Consider the following 13,128-nt stretch of genomic DNA (forward strand, 5'->3'; position numbering starts at 1 on the left):
GGGACACAGCTCAGCACCACACGGTGTAGGCACGGTTCCACAGCTGGAAGAGCATTCCAGAAACTTGGTAATAATCTTCCTCCTAGAGCCTGCACTCCAGCTTTGCCACAGCAGCAGCTTTCCAGTTACTTTAATTGCATTGTTACGCTTAATAATGCAGTAAAAGAGGTGAAAAAGATGTTTATCTTTTCTTCTTTTGCCCCAGAAGTCTTTTAGGTTTGGATTCTGTTTGTGCAAAACACTATCAACTGGTGACTGACATGTCTGCTTCAACCATAGCCTTTGAAATGACCTTAATTACCATGTTGTTAAGAAATGAGTACTTGTTTAGAAAAAAATTGTACTTTTAAAATTCAGTTAGTTAACACTGCAAAAAACTGCATATTATATTTTTATTTTCAACATGTAGTTTTGTATATTAAATTTATTGAAATTAAAAACTAAACACTGTATTGTCTTCATCTGCTCAGGAAGACAGAGGCAGAGCTGCCTGACCTGTCTGGACTCTGTTCTGTCTCCCAACCTGCCCATCCCTGGCACAGGCACATCCTCCCCTTGGAGATCCCTGGTTTCTGTTAGCTCACAGAGATTTAAAAACACAAACAGATTTAGTACCCTTGGTGGGATGCTGCTGATCAAAAAGCATTCCTGAAAATGCATCACGATCCAGTTTTCTTAAAGGACAAAGTGAGACTATTTCCCCCATCACCTGGAAGAATTGTAAAAGCTTATTTTTGTAAAAATACAAGGAACATTTGGGAAGCAGCAAAGTCTAGTGTACTTTCTTCTTCTTTAAATGAAAACCCCAACACCATAAAGGATGAAGGCACAGTACCTTTCTGTGCTGGACAAGCAGTGCAGCAAGCACAGCACACAAAACTGGGAGCCAGAACAAAACCAGAGGTCTGTAAACACCAACCTGCTGGGGGGCCCTGGGGCCTTTCCTGCAGAAAGGGACAGCCCTTGGAGCCTCTCGTGCCAAGGGGGTGCACAGAGGGGGGACTGGCACCCCTGAACTGCTGCCTGAGAGCTCTCCTCTGACTTAGGAAACAAAAACAGACCCCAACCCAAATAGGCCTGGACAGGAGAGGACAGACAAAGCAGTAGCAGACTGTTCACTGAACCACGCCGGCTGCTCAGACACTTGGGAACAGTTCTGGTGAAGGTCTTACCTGTGACTTAACCAAAGAGCTCTGGCACTGCCTGAGGGAATTTTTAAAGGGCTAAACCTTTCCACAGCACTCTGCATAGTTAATGTAACATTCGTCCTGGTGCTACAGCAGTAGTCCCACATTAAGGCAATTCTGTCTATTTTGGGCAGACCGGTCCCAAGCCCTGCAGCAGCGCATTCCCAGAGCCTCCCTTTGCCTTGGAGTTATTAATAAGCACTATGGCTGTTATCAAAATAGACATTAGGTTCAGTAGTGCATTCATTTAACATCTTTGGTGCTTGCAGCTTAGCAGCATCTTCCTGCCTTCGCTCAGCCCACGACTTCCAACATTCCCACGGATCTGGGGAAAACAGCACAAACAAACCCATCAGAATTCCTTGCTGCAGTGCAGAACAGATGCTCACAGCTCAAGGAGACGTTGTATGGAAAATGCTGACACCAAGGTTCTGGATGGTCAACCAGGAAAATCAACGGAGCAAAATTATTAAGCTCCAGTGATGGAAAGTGCCTGGGCATGAGGCCACGTTGTTATTTCAGGTATGGTCATCAAACGTGTCCCTTAGCCTGACTGGAGCTCATGGGACCTCCTGACCTCCTTGGCTTGGAGGACACCACCAAAACAGGCCCTTTGACACCCAAAGGGTGACTCCTGTACTGAAATGAGACCTCAGTCTCTACAATCTGACACCATTTGCCACACCTTTGCTTCCAAACAGGATGTCACTCTAAAGCTGATGAATATTTGCTTAACTGCCATTTAGAAATGTAAAGTGAAAACATATGCTAAGGAAGAGAGAGCACAGAGGCTTCAGGAGATCAAGCAAAGGAAGACAGATTACTTATCACTTATTTTCTAAATATTCTTAGTAAAGGTGACAGCAGGAGCTGTCCCTGTATTTCAAATGATTCTGAAACAGCATCTTTGAGATACAAACTAATCAGATTTTGTAACCTCATTTATGAAATGATGTCAACTCCCCATCACAAATATAAAGAGAAATGCTACTGAAGCCAGAGCAGTGCCATTAGGTCAATGCCAACAACAGACATTGTTCAAGCAGAGTTTTTCTGCAGCCCTGTCAAGTCCTGCCCAGACCACCTCTGGACACAGTGCTCATACCTCAGACAGAACTAACGTTCCAGGACCAGCCAATTTTCTGTAACTGTTTGAAGATCTTGACCACTGAGGGGCTCCCTGAGTCTCACTTTTACCTCCAGTTTCCCTCCAGTGGGCTTTCTGCCATCAAAAATCTGAAATAACCACAAAAAGAAGAGCAGTTAGGACAAACAGGGATTATAATATTAAGCTTTACAACTGTGGCTGTATTTGCCCGTGGCCCAAGTGTGACAGAGATGCCTGCAGGTGACTGCAGTGCTGGCAGTGTCACAGCCAAGCATTCCCTGGACTGGAGCTCAGCAGAGCAGTTCCCCACAACCCAGGCAGGTTATCAAATTCACCTAATAACAAAACTCAACTGCAGTCACACATTTATGTGATCCAGACACTCGTTTCCCCTTTGGGCTGAAATTCTGAGCAGAAGAACAAACCTCATCCCAAAATCCTACCTCGATGATCTCTCTAACTTCACATTCTGATTCCAGCTTGTCCAGCTTCAGGTGTGCTGTCCCCACGTGTTTATCACTTCTGAAGAAGGATCTGTGCCAAAGAAGTCAAGGGGTAAAGACTGTCAGAACATAAAAAGAAAACAAGCCCAGAGGTCATCACTATTTGCTCCATCCCCACATCCAGAGAGGGCTGGTCAGGACATGCTCCTGGAACCCTGCACATCACAGTGCCAGAGGCAAACCCTTAAAAACCAGATTAGAAGGAACAAGATAAGGAAGTACTCATTTGTTAATTATTCTTTTGCAACCAAGGTAAAGATGAGGACAGCAGTGAAGAGAAACAACCAACTAAAGCAGCACTTGGAGTGGCAGCAGCTTCTGTCCCTGCCTGGGGTGACAGGGAAGGAGGTCCCAGTGGCCAGGACAGGGCCATCCCCTGCTTGGGGCTGTTTAACAGAACAGGCTGAAGGAATTCCCAAGGAAGTTGCATCTCCCAGCAAAACAAACATTTTACAGGCACTTGTTGCTTTTGGCAAACTACTTTAAGGAAAAAGTCACATGAATCATTCTGTTTTGTCTTGAAAAATCAAAACTATTTCAGTAAATAAGAACATTTCAGCTTTTTCATTTCATTGTTTGGATTCACCTACATACTGGTAGTTTTAACAGTCAAAACCAATAATTTTAGGTTTTCCAGTCTGCTGAAATTAAAATCAGAAGTATTTTTATCCTGTGAGGAAAACAAGCAACTTCTTGCTGGAGTCACTTGTGTTGAACAGTTTAACCAGCAATGAATCAGCAATTTACCTGCACAGAGCCAGGTGTTACAGCCCTTGCCCAGACAAACTCCTCCAAAAGGCAACAGCCAAGACTAAAGCACCCTAATTCCACACAACTGTTCAGCTCAAACACAGCATTTCTTTGCCTGCATCCAAGCATCTCCCTGAACCAGTCTCCAAAAGGTTTTATAAACAACTAAACCCTACAGAGTCTGGAGTTAAAAAAGATAACTTGGCCACACCTGCTGTGTTTTCTTGGAAATTTTCCAAGATTTCAGAAGCTTTCCTTTTTTACCCACTCTATTTCAGAAAAAACAAGCAACCAGACTAACAAACATTAAAACCCCATTTCCCACAACCCCAAAACTTCCACCCTTCTTCCTATTATCATTAAGAGATACTAAGGTACTATCAAGCAAGACTTGAGATATTCAATGGAAGCTCAAAGATTGTTCATGGAGCCTCATGGTCCCATCATTGGTGGCAACAGGAGACTGAGACTCTCAGTCAGTGAGGCCACAGCAGACTCACAGAACAATTTAGGGAAGTTCAGAGTTTCTTAGCTCACATGTTGGAATACTTCCCTCACTTTACAAGGACCTTAAAATGAGGGGTTATGTAACTGTACTGCAGCATGTGGGGCACTTTGCTCATAAACTTCAGAGAATCAGCAATTCCTGCTGAATTTTTTAAAGCGTTTTTCCATTTTATAACTCAAGAAACAAAGACTGGTTCATCCCTGCTCAGTTCCAGGGGGCTGCTGTGAAGACTGAGAACTTGCTCTAGGCTATGGCTTCAGAAACAGCTCTGGGGAAATCCCCTTTCATCTTCAGAAGCTTTTGGGAGAGGCTCAAGAAGAGACTTTTCTTTTGGAAAAATACATTGCTGAGTTTTTACTTGAAAGTGTTGTTAAACTGAAGTTTAATATATATGACCTGAAACAAGTCTCCTTTGCTAACTGAGCAAAAATAATTCTTGGGAGATGGTCAAAGAGCTATCAGAGAACCCAAAGCTACAACAACCACCAAAGCATTTCTGAAAGTATTATTCATTTGTAGTTTTAGAAAAGACAAGGAGCAGACAGTCTTTAGAAAAGAGCCTGGATCACTTCATTCTGTCCTTTCTCCCAAGGAGATAGCTGGGAAAAGGTGATAGAAACCCCATTTAAAATGAATGTAAACACTTGACAGCTCTGTGCAAATGAGGGGGGATCTTGAACACAGAGCTGCCAGGATTGACAGGAAAAAAATAAGAAAATCAACTTTTGCTTCAACAGAGATGCCAATGGATGACTGGAGTAGAACAGTGGGACTTCAGGTCACACACTGAAACATCTGCGACTTGAAAACCATCTCAGAAAACCTGTGGACAATTTCTGCATGGCCCAGTAATATCAACAAGGAATAGGACAAAGAGCCACCAAACAAAAACCAGATTATCTGGCATCCCATCACAGTCTTGGATCACAACCAACCCAGGGATGAGGGAATACAGGCCACTCCTATTGTGAATAACTGGACTGGGGATGATCCTGGTTATGAGCCTGGACTGAGGATGCTCTCCCTGAACACTGAACATTGATCTGGTGATGCTGCTCTCTGAGATGAGGGCAGTCTGTCTCTCTCAAGGCAGCTGCCAGCAGTGCTCAGGAGGTATTGCAAGACCCAATGAATGAAAGTACAAAAACATAACTCTAGTTCTGCCATCACCTGTCACCTGCCTTCCTGCTCTTCATATTTTGCTGCCACTTCATTATTTTACAGAGTTATTCTACAGAATATTTAAATTTTCTAGTCCTGATGACTGAAACCAATCTGGGTAAGAATCAAACCAATTTGAGGTAAATCACTGCTTTCTCAGTCCCACCAACTCCTTTTAGACCACTCATTCATCCTCAACTGATCTGAAACAGCTTCAGTGAATTTGTGCCTTTCCTCACCCCACAGGGGAAGAAGCTACAGAACTCAGGCACATTTTGAAAGCTCCCAGACATGAATACCAGCCAACTCTTCAGTGCTGTGCTTCATAAACTTCAGCTCCAACACTCTTGAGCTGTCAGCAGAGAAACAAACTGGACTCACCCTTTGTGGAACACTTCAAATTTGATTCCTTTGGAGCGAATTGCGCGTCGGAAGCCGCGGTGGTTGCGGTTGATGTTCAGCTTGAACAGCTGGTTGTACTCTGCAGGGAAATAAGGACAGGGGAAGAAACCTGTGAGTCAAATGCTGTGCAGGGCTCCATCCCATGCATTGCTCAGAGCTCTTTTGTCACAGTTTGGCCCACAGCAATCCTCCTCAGGAGGGTGTTTCAGTCAGGCCCAGGGTGCGTCCCTCTGCACAGTTCATGTCACCCTCCCCTTACAGGGACAGAACCCAAACTGCAGGAAAACCAAACCACTGTGAGCTGACAGTAGGGCACTGGGGAGCTAAATCTAGACAGTTTAGGTATTCCAGCATGTAAACAGTGTTTGTGGCAATGAAAAAATGGACAAAATATTAAAGAAAAAGCAGAGTAAGGCTGGAATGACTGGGAAGGGTGTTTTGGATAATATAATGAATACTGGTTTAATTCATGACATAACAGCTACCACCAATATTGGGATGAGGGGGAAGAAATTGCCAACACAGCTGGACTTCACCCCCCAACAAACCCTTTCATAAGAAAGAAGAAAACTGGTAGTGGGAGGATCTCTGGCCTGGTTCAAAGTCTGACACCAGCCTGTACTGTCCAGAGATTCCCAAGGTGCAGCATTTTCCCTGCTGTTCCAGAAAAAAAAAGACTCACCTGGACAATTGTTATTGTTAATTACAGGTGTTTTACTCTTTTGAGGTTGTTCCTGTTAAAAAAAAAAAAAAAAAAAAGAGAGACAGACATCACATAAAACTGTCAGGTATTGTTTGAAAACAGACTAGAGACCATTTTTATTGCCAGCTCTATTTTATGCCTATACCAGAAATGTAAGGTTTTTGGGGTTATCTAAATAAGAAGAGTCATGGTATATTCAAGACTAAAATACTTGGATTGCAGTGTGGTAACAAGGATAATACTGCAGAAAGAATAAACCAAAACATTACATTAAATATGAGAGCCATAGATAAGCTACATAGTCACAGTCAATTCAATCCAATCATCATAAAGTTCCTGACTGGGGCTGTTAAACTCCATGACAAACTGTGCACCTTCCAGCACACAGCAATTCTGTTCCTCCTGCATTAGCTGGAATAATAAGCTACACAAGGAATTCATCGCAAATCATTCAGGGAATTGTCCTACTATTATTTTCCCTGACAATCAATCTGCCACCAAAATGAATTAACTTTTAACCTAAAGCAGAGTACAAACTAAATCTCTGGGGAATGAACAAGGACAATGTGGCCTAATTATTGCAGCTACTTTGCAAAACTGATTTCAGCTGTAAAGGAGAAAGGTGGTGTATTTATTTGACTGTTGGCTAAGGAATAAAGACCTGGTTCTGCTTTAAACAAAGGAAAATAGATTAAAAGGAACTATGCTGATTTTTATTCATTCCCCAGAAAATTATTCATACAGACCAGTTCTGGTTTCAGTCACCCTAATTGTGTTACTCCTTCATTAAGGCCTCGAGTCACTCAACCCTAAACACAAACCTGGTCGGACCATCACCAATTTCCCACAGGTAAATTAATTAATTTTAGTGGAATTACTGCAAAATTTATTGGGAGGTAGAAATCCCGAGGCTCTGCACTCTCCCAGGGCTAAGCATTAGTCCTGCAAGAGCAAAGTCTGGTTTTGTCTTACAGAGAGAGCAAAGCCCCAGGATTTCTACTGACAGTAAGAGACCAGTCAGTCCCTCCCCAGAATCCCTTCTAGCTCTCAGGTTTGAGTATTTTTCAGACCAGAGAGTGCTGTTCAAGGTGAGAGGAACAGGATGACACTGGGGAATTCCAAGGAAGGAAGTAATACATATGTGTATACATATTTTTATACACATACACATACATGCATGCACATACGCACAAGTTTTAATTAGGAAGGGCGAGAAGCTTGCATGGCCCAAGTCCTATCTCCAGATATAGACATATTTCCTAATTAAATCACCATTTATTTGATGACAAAGATTAACACTTTCAATCCAATTCTACAATTGTAAGGGAGGCTCAAATGCAATACCTTTAAAAGCTTGGATTTTTAAGGGAAGAGGACTTAGGGAGATCACATCTAAGGTGGCCCTCGGCAACAACTTTGTGTGCCCTGGTGCTGGGTGTGTTTGCACCCCTGAAAGAAATGAACCTTGACACATTTTGCCAACATTGGAGAGAGCCTGATTGTGCCTTCAGGGGGGAGAGCTGGGCATGGCTGAGCACTGAGTGCTGCTGCCACAGAACCTGCAGACACCGCCCTGCCAAGGGGAAGGTGTGGAGAGCATCGAGAGAAAGGTGCCAAGCTCAAACCTGCAGCCAACAGGCTCAGCAGCTCTGCTTCTGAGAAAAAGAAATCTGCTTTAAAAGCAGATCCAGGTAGGATGTCTGGAAGTGTTCTCCCTTTCCTTGGAGCCCTCACAAGCTCATGCAGTGGCAGGGGGGACAGACTGAGGGGCAGAAGAGCCACGACACACTCACCGCACTCGGGTACTGAAATTCAAACTTCACAAACGCATCCAAATCTCTTGGTGACACACCTGGGTGAGACAACAACCAGCCAATCCAAACAGCCAGTACAGACATTGTCATTGCATCTGTCATCTCCAGCAGGATTCTCAAGAGCACCCAACTGTTTTACAGTAGGACTCATGACCTGCCTCTAGACAACTGAATAACCCATCCATCAAAGCAAAATCCATGGAAAGTTGGCATCCAAGGGAAAACACCTGGATTTTTTTTAAAATGTTGTTACTCCTAAGAGTCCAGCACAGATGGTTTACAAGCTCCCAGGAACAAGGGGCTAAAAGCAGTAACACTGGCTGGAGCAAACCCTGTCTACTGACGGGTCAAAGTGTTGCAACTCATAGGCAGGCACTTGTAACAAAACAGGAGGTAAAAATGAAGCCTTAACTATGACCCAGTTATGAGTGAACCCAGAAAAATTTAAAGTTCTTCTCTCTGTCCAGATGGAACTCAGATTCTCTTTCTTCACCTGTCTGCTTTTTTAAAAATACTGTTTAAAGTTTTTAGGGGGCACGAGCCCAAAATGTGATTACTTTGTTTCAATGAGAGAAATGCTGGCTCCTAAAGTGGCCTTCAAGATAGAGAAATTTAGTTCCCCATTACTTTCCTTACCAACTCAGAGGAAATAGCCCACATGCCCTCCTGAGTACACACCTGGTGGGGCTGGTAGGTTCATCCCTCTGACAATAAGAAGGTGCATTTCTGTGCTGTTGAGATCAGAAAATATCCTGTGAAAAGAGAAAGAAAAAAAGCACATTCATCCCACCATCAGCTGATCCACTGCCAGACCAGGAGGCCATGGCTATTTGTCAGAGCTTTTTCAACAGTGCACTCCTACAGAGATCATCTCCACAAAATACAGCAGAGCAAGGGAAGAGCACAAACAGAGCTAAAAATATCTCTGCAGCCAGGACCAAAGCTCAGGAGGCAACAGGATAGAGGGAGAAACACAGCGGAAGCAGGAATAGCTAAGAAACAGAATATAAGAGGGGAAGCTGGAGGCATTTTGAAAACAAAAGAATCAGCAAGAGAAGGTAGAGAGCAATTTTGTATTTAAGTTGTTGAGAGTATCTTTTCAGGAATGCTGAGCATAATCCTGGATGCCACCCAAGTTTGCTGAATCCCAGAATTCCCTAAACAAGGGCAAAGGACCAGGAAAGTCATTCCAGCCTGACTGAGAAATACTCTTGTTTTTCCACACCTTATCATTTTAAAGGTTCTTTCCTCAAAGTGATGGCTTGGAGGATCCATTCCTTGTGCTCGTGCAAGCTGTAGGATCTCCATATCCTTTTTACAACCTTGTGCCAGTTTCTCAAACCTGTACAAAAGGCAAATAAAAAAAAAATCAGCAAAAAAACCCACATGTGCTCGAAATCAAACAGAACACAGAGTAACCCTCAGCCAGAGCTGAGAGCAATGTGGAGATGCAGGAATCACAGTCCCAACCCTTTCACACAAGGATAAACTTACCAACTCAAACCCCAACATCTTTAGGGGGTGAGGCAGACTCAACCCTGCAATAGCAGCTTTGGGGAGGACTGAAAGCAGGCACTGGCTCTTACCGAGTTGTTTCTGCTACGTTTCCCAGATGCATGAATTGCTTGGAGTACTGCACACACCTCTGTCAACAAAACCAAACCAAACACATTCACTCAGTGATCCTCACACAGATTCATGAGTGGCACAGTTCTGAGCTCGATGACAAGTTAATTTAAGGAAAACCAGGCATTTTCCTGAGTCACTCAAGAACATTCACCACCCCATTCCTCAAGTCCAAAGCACAGCATCTGTTTGAGCTGTTCTCCCTATTACTTTTTAATCACCTGATCTGTAGATATGATGTTCACCTTAGGCCTAGTTTTAATATTCAGGTACTTTTTTGAAACTTGAGTGCTCATATTTAAGAATGATAATTTGCTAGTCCCAAGCCTACACCCTCTGGCTTTAACTATCCATAGAATCCAACTCTGAAAATCCTCCATTTTAGGACACACAGTATCAAAAGTATTTTAAAAGAAAAAAAAAAAAGACCCCACTGGAACAATGATGGGATTAGAGCATTAATAAACCCCAGAGAAATGTACAGAAGAAACTCCAAAACATTTCTAGAAAATATAAAATGGTCACCTCATGTTGGTCCTTCAGCAATTTTACAAGCTGTGCATAAACTTCATCTGCTTTCTGAGACAGCCTGACATCTTCATGGTGTACAAAGATAAAATCACCCTCATCATCTGTAGGAGGTGATGGCAGCTGCAACAAAAGAACACCACATTTCAGAGCCCTTATAGGGAAAAGTAAGCACTTAGATGTCCAAGAATAGGAAACAAAGCAGAATATTACCAGACCTACTAACCTTGGAAATATCAACAGTTTTGCCAGATTTTGCCTGCTCAATCTTGAGGTCAAGGCCCTTGGCTGTTCTGAGATATGTCTTCGCCTGTTCGAGGTTGTTTTCCCTCTTTGCTTTGATGGCTGCCTTCAGGTATTGCTTCTTCCTGTTCTCCAGGAATTCCAGCTGCTCCCTAACTAAAAAACAGTTGTACAGAAATACTCACTCATCTGACACTGCCCCTGACACAGGTTTATCCTGTTCAGTTTATAGCCAGGAAAAGATCAGTGAAATTACAGATGTCAAATCAGGAAATTTCCTTACTGCACTCAACTGTTTCTTGGGCATTTTAAAGCATTAAAAAAAGAAACAAGCTTCCTTCTGGAACAGCATCCTTCATCAAAAAAACCTCACAGCACTTCACAAGTGCCACAAGAGTTATTACAGCCCCTAATTTGCAGGCTTGAGACAGATTCCAGCACAGCTGACTGGTCCAAGGGAGAAGCTGAATCCGAACTTTCAGCTCTCCATGTTAACTTCTAAAAAACAGCAAATATTATGAACATCCTCTGGAATAATTTCCTTCCTCTCCCCTGATTTGTCAGAAAATAACCCTGATGAACCAATCTGCAGGGCCACTCAGGCATATAATCTCTGCTTCTCTGTAATCCTTTGTTCTCTTAGTTTCTTCTTAATGCTTGAGTCTCTTCTTTCCTTGCCAAAACATTAAGGACAACCACACCAGTAAGATTGCTTTACATTGTACCAGGTCGGTGCATCAATCAGCCAGGCAGTTCTACTTCATCCTGAGGGAACTGCCCAGGGCAGAAGGGAAGGAGGAAGATGGGATTACAGTCGAGGCATCAATGAGAGCCTGAGCACTGGCAGTGTGTGCCCAAACCACCCTGGGAGTGGTGCCTGTCCCTCACTGTGCACAATTCACCCTGCACACACAACTGCTCAGTGATCTTAGCAAGGCAAGAGCAGAGATTGATGAAGCCCTGGCTGCACTGCCAGCCTGAGACCCCTGGGTGAAGCACCAGGCAGAGAACTCTGTGATGCAGGGAGCTCCATTAGATCAATGAATAATTCACACTGGCAACCTGTCCCCTTTAATGAGGGTATATGGAGAGTTCAGCTGTGAGCAGAGTTAAACATTATGAATCGATACACTTGTTACATCAAAATTAATTAAAAAACCTAATCAGCCTTATAATTATACATGCTGTCTCTGTGAAATAAAGCTGCATGGCTGGTCTGGGTCTGCCCTCCAGCACACACATATCGAGGCTCCTGTCAGAGGAAATCTATGACACACATTCACAGGCTCACACCTAAATTATAAAGTCTTCCCCAACTAGAGCAAACCACTTGCATGTGGAGCACTGGGGATGGTGATCCCTTCACTTACCAGCTGGAGGGAGATGATCCATTGACTCTGCCCTGTCCAGGGAGGAGGGGGATGCAGCTCGTTTCAGGTGCTCAGGAGAGCTCTCCTGAGCTGCAGCAGGTGGAACTGGAGTTGGTCTAACAACCTGAGTTGGCTTCTTGGCAACTGGGGCCTGGGGAAGAGGCTCATTCTAGCAAAACAAAAAGAAATGCATAATAAATGCATAAAATCTGTTCCAGGGTTGAGGACAGCATCTCAAGCATCAGCACCATGGTTATCACTGTATCAGCCTTTGGATATTCCTTTTGAGGGGAGCATTGCATTCCAGACAGCAAATTTTAACTTCTGGAGGTTTATGAGCCATGCCAGGCCAGCAGGTAACTGACCTATGGAAGCCATAGATGGAATAAAAGGAATATTCAACAAGGCTGTGATCTTTAAAAAAGTAGAGGCATGCAGAAAAAATATCATCCAGGAATTCTCTCCATTAAAAGCTACTCCAGTTGAAAGCAAAACAATCAGCAAGGAAATCCTGAGAGAAATAGAAATCAAACCAAAGTCTAAATGCTGGTGCAGCCTGACAAAAAAGCAGTAAGAGCTGAACATCCTGGGAAAGAACAAACATAGGAAGCTACTGGGATGCAGGATAAAAGTATGGATTTAGGTACTTCAGAACAATGTAAAGGAGTGGTGAGGATCTCAAGTGTTTGCTTTGAAAATAAAATCTAAATACAAGACAGCTATGAAAGAGCCAAACCCTGCACTCACAGGTTCTGTGGTACTGACTGTAATAACATCTCATCTGTCTCTCCTACTCCATAAAGGAAACTGAAAAGACTGCTGAGATCCTGCACTCCTCAGACTTTTGGGAATGAATTTCAGCTGATTTCCTTACCTGGAAATCCAATGGCCTCATCTCTGCATGCCATAAGAGATGGCAACTGAACTTTTACACATCCTACCAGGCAACACTAACCTCCTCCTCTTCATCATTCTCCTCCATGTTTGCCAGCTTGCTGGCAGTCTCCAGGACAGCAGCGATTGTGCTGCCACCATCTGTTGCTGCAACACCAGGAAGAGGGGGAAATCCTGTGCAGGAAAGGAACACAGAGGAGAGAGCTGCATAAGCCCTGTGGTGTGTCTTCCATAGTCCTTGTTCACTGTGAAGCTGTTTCTATCCAAATACCTATTATTTGGTGTATTTTAGTATTCACTCTAACTAGACTGAGGCCAAGGCCAAAAAGCC

The 13,128-nt window shown here is 43.5% G+C and overlaps 1 protein-coding gene across 1 annotated transcript in view; it reads right to left on the reverse strand.

Moving 5' to 3' along the window:
- Positions 1-378: 378 nt before the first annotated feature.
- The window catches only part of CC2D1B (coiled-coil and C2 domain containing 1B), a 28,001-nt gene continuing 15,251 nt past the window's right edge, over positions 379-13,128 (reverse strand). Inside the window, exons 13-25 of the mRNA XM_063166113.1 lie at positions 12,859-12,971; positions 11,904-12,072; positions 10,517-10,689; positions 10,288-10,413; positions 9,723-9,781; positions 9,362-9,478; positions 8,815-8,888; positions 8,116-8,174; positions 6,302-6,353; positions 5,599-5,698; positions 2,739-2,829; positions 2,293-2,423; positions 379-1,512 (exon numbers count right to left, since the gene is read on the reverse strand). Of these exons, the coding sequence (XP_063022183.1) occupies positions 2,304-2,423; positions 2,739-2,829; positions 5,599-5,698; positions 6,302-6,353; positions 8,116-8,174; positions 8,815-8,888; positions 9,362-9,478; positions 9,723-9,781; positions 10,288-10,413; positions 10,517-10,689; positions 11,904-12,072; positions 12,859-12,971 (1,253 nt within the window). The 3' untranslated portion in view covers positions 379-1,512; positions 2,293-2,303. The remainder of the gene's footprint in view (positions 1,513-2,292; positions 2,424-2,738; positions 2,830-5,598; positions 5,699-6,301; positions 6,354-8,115; positions 8,175-8,814; positions 8,889-9,361; positions 9,479-9,722; positions 9,782-10,287; positions 10,414-10,516; positions 10,690-11,903; positions 12,073-12,858; positions 12,972-13,128) is intronic.

Source organism: Melospiza melodia, chromosome 11, assembly GCF_035770615.1.
Source record: "Melospiza melodia melodia isolate bMelMel2 chromosome 11, bMelMel2.pri, whole genome shotgun sequence".
NCBI classification, from domain to species: Eukaryota; Metazoa; Chordata; class Aves; order Passeriformes; family Passerellidae; genus Melospiza; species Melospiza melodia.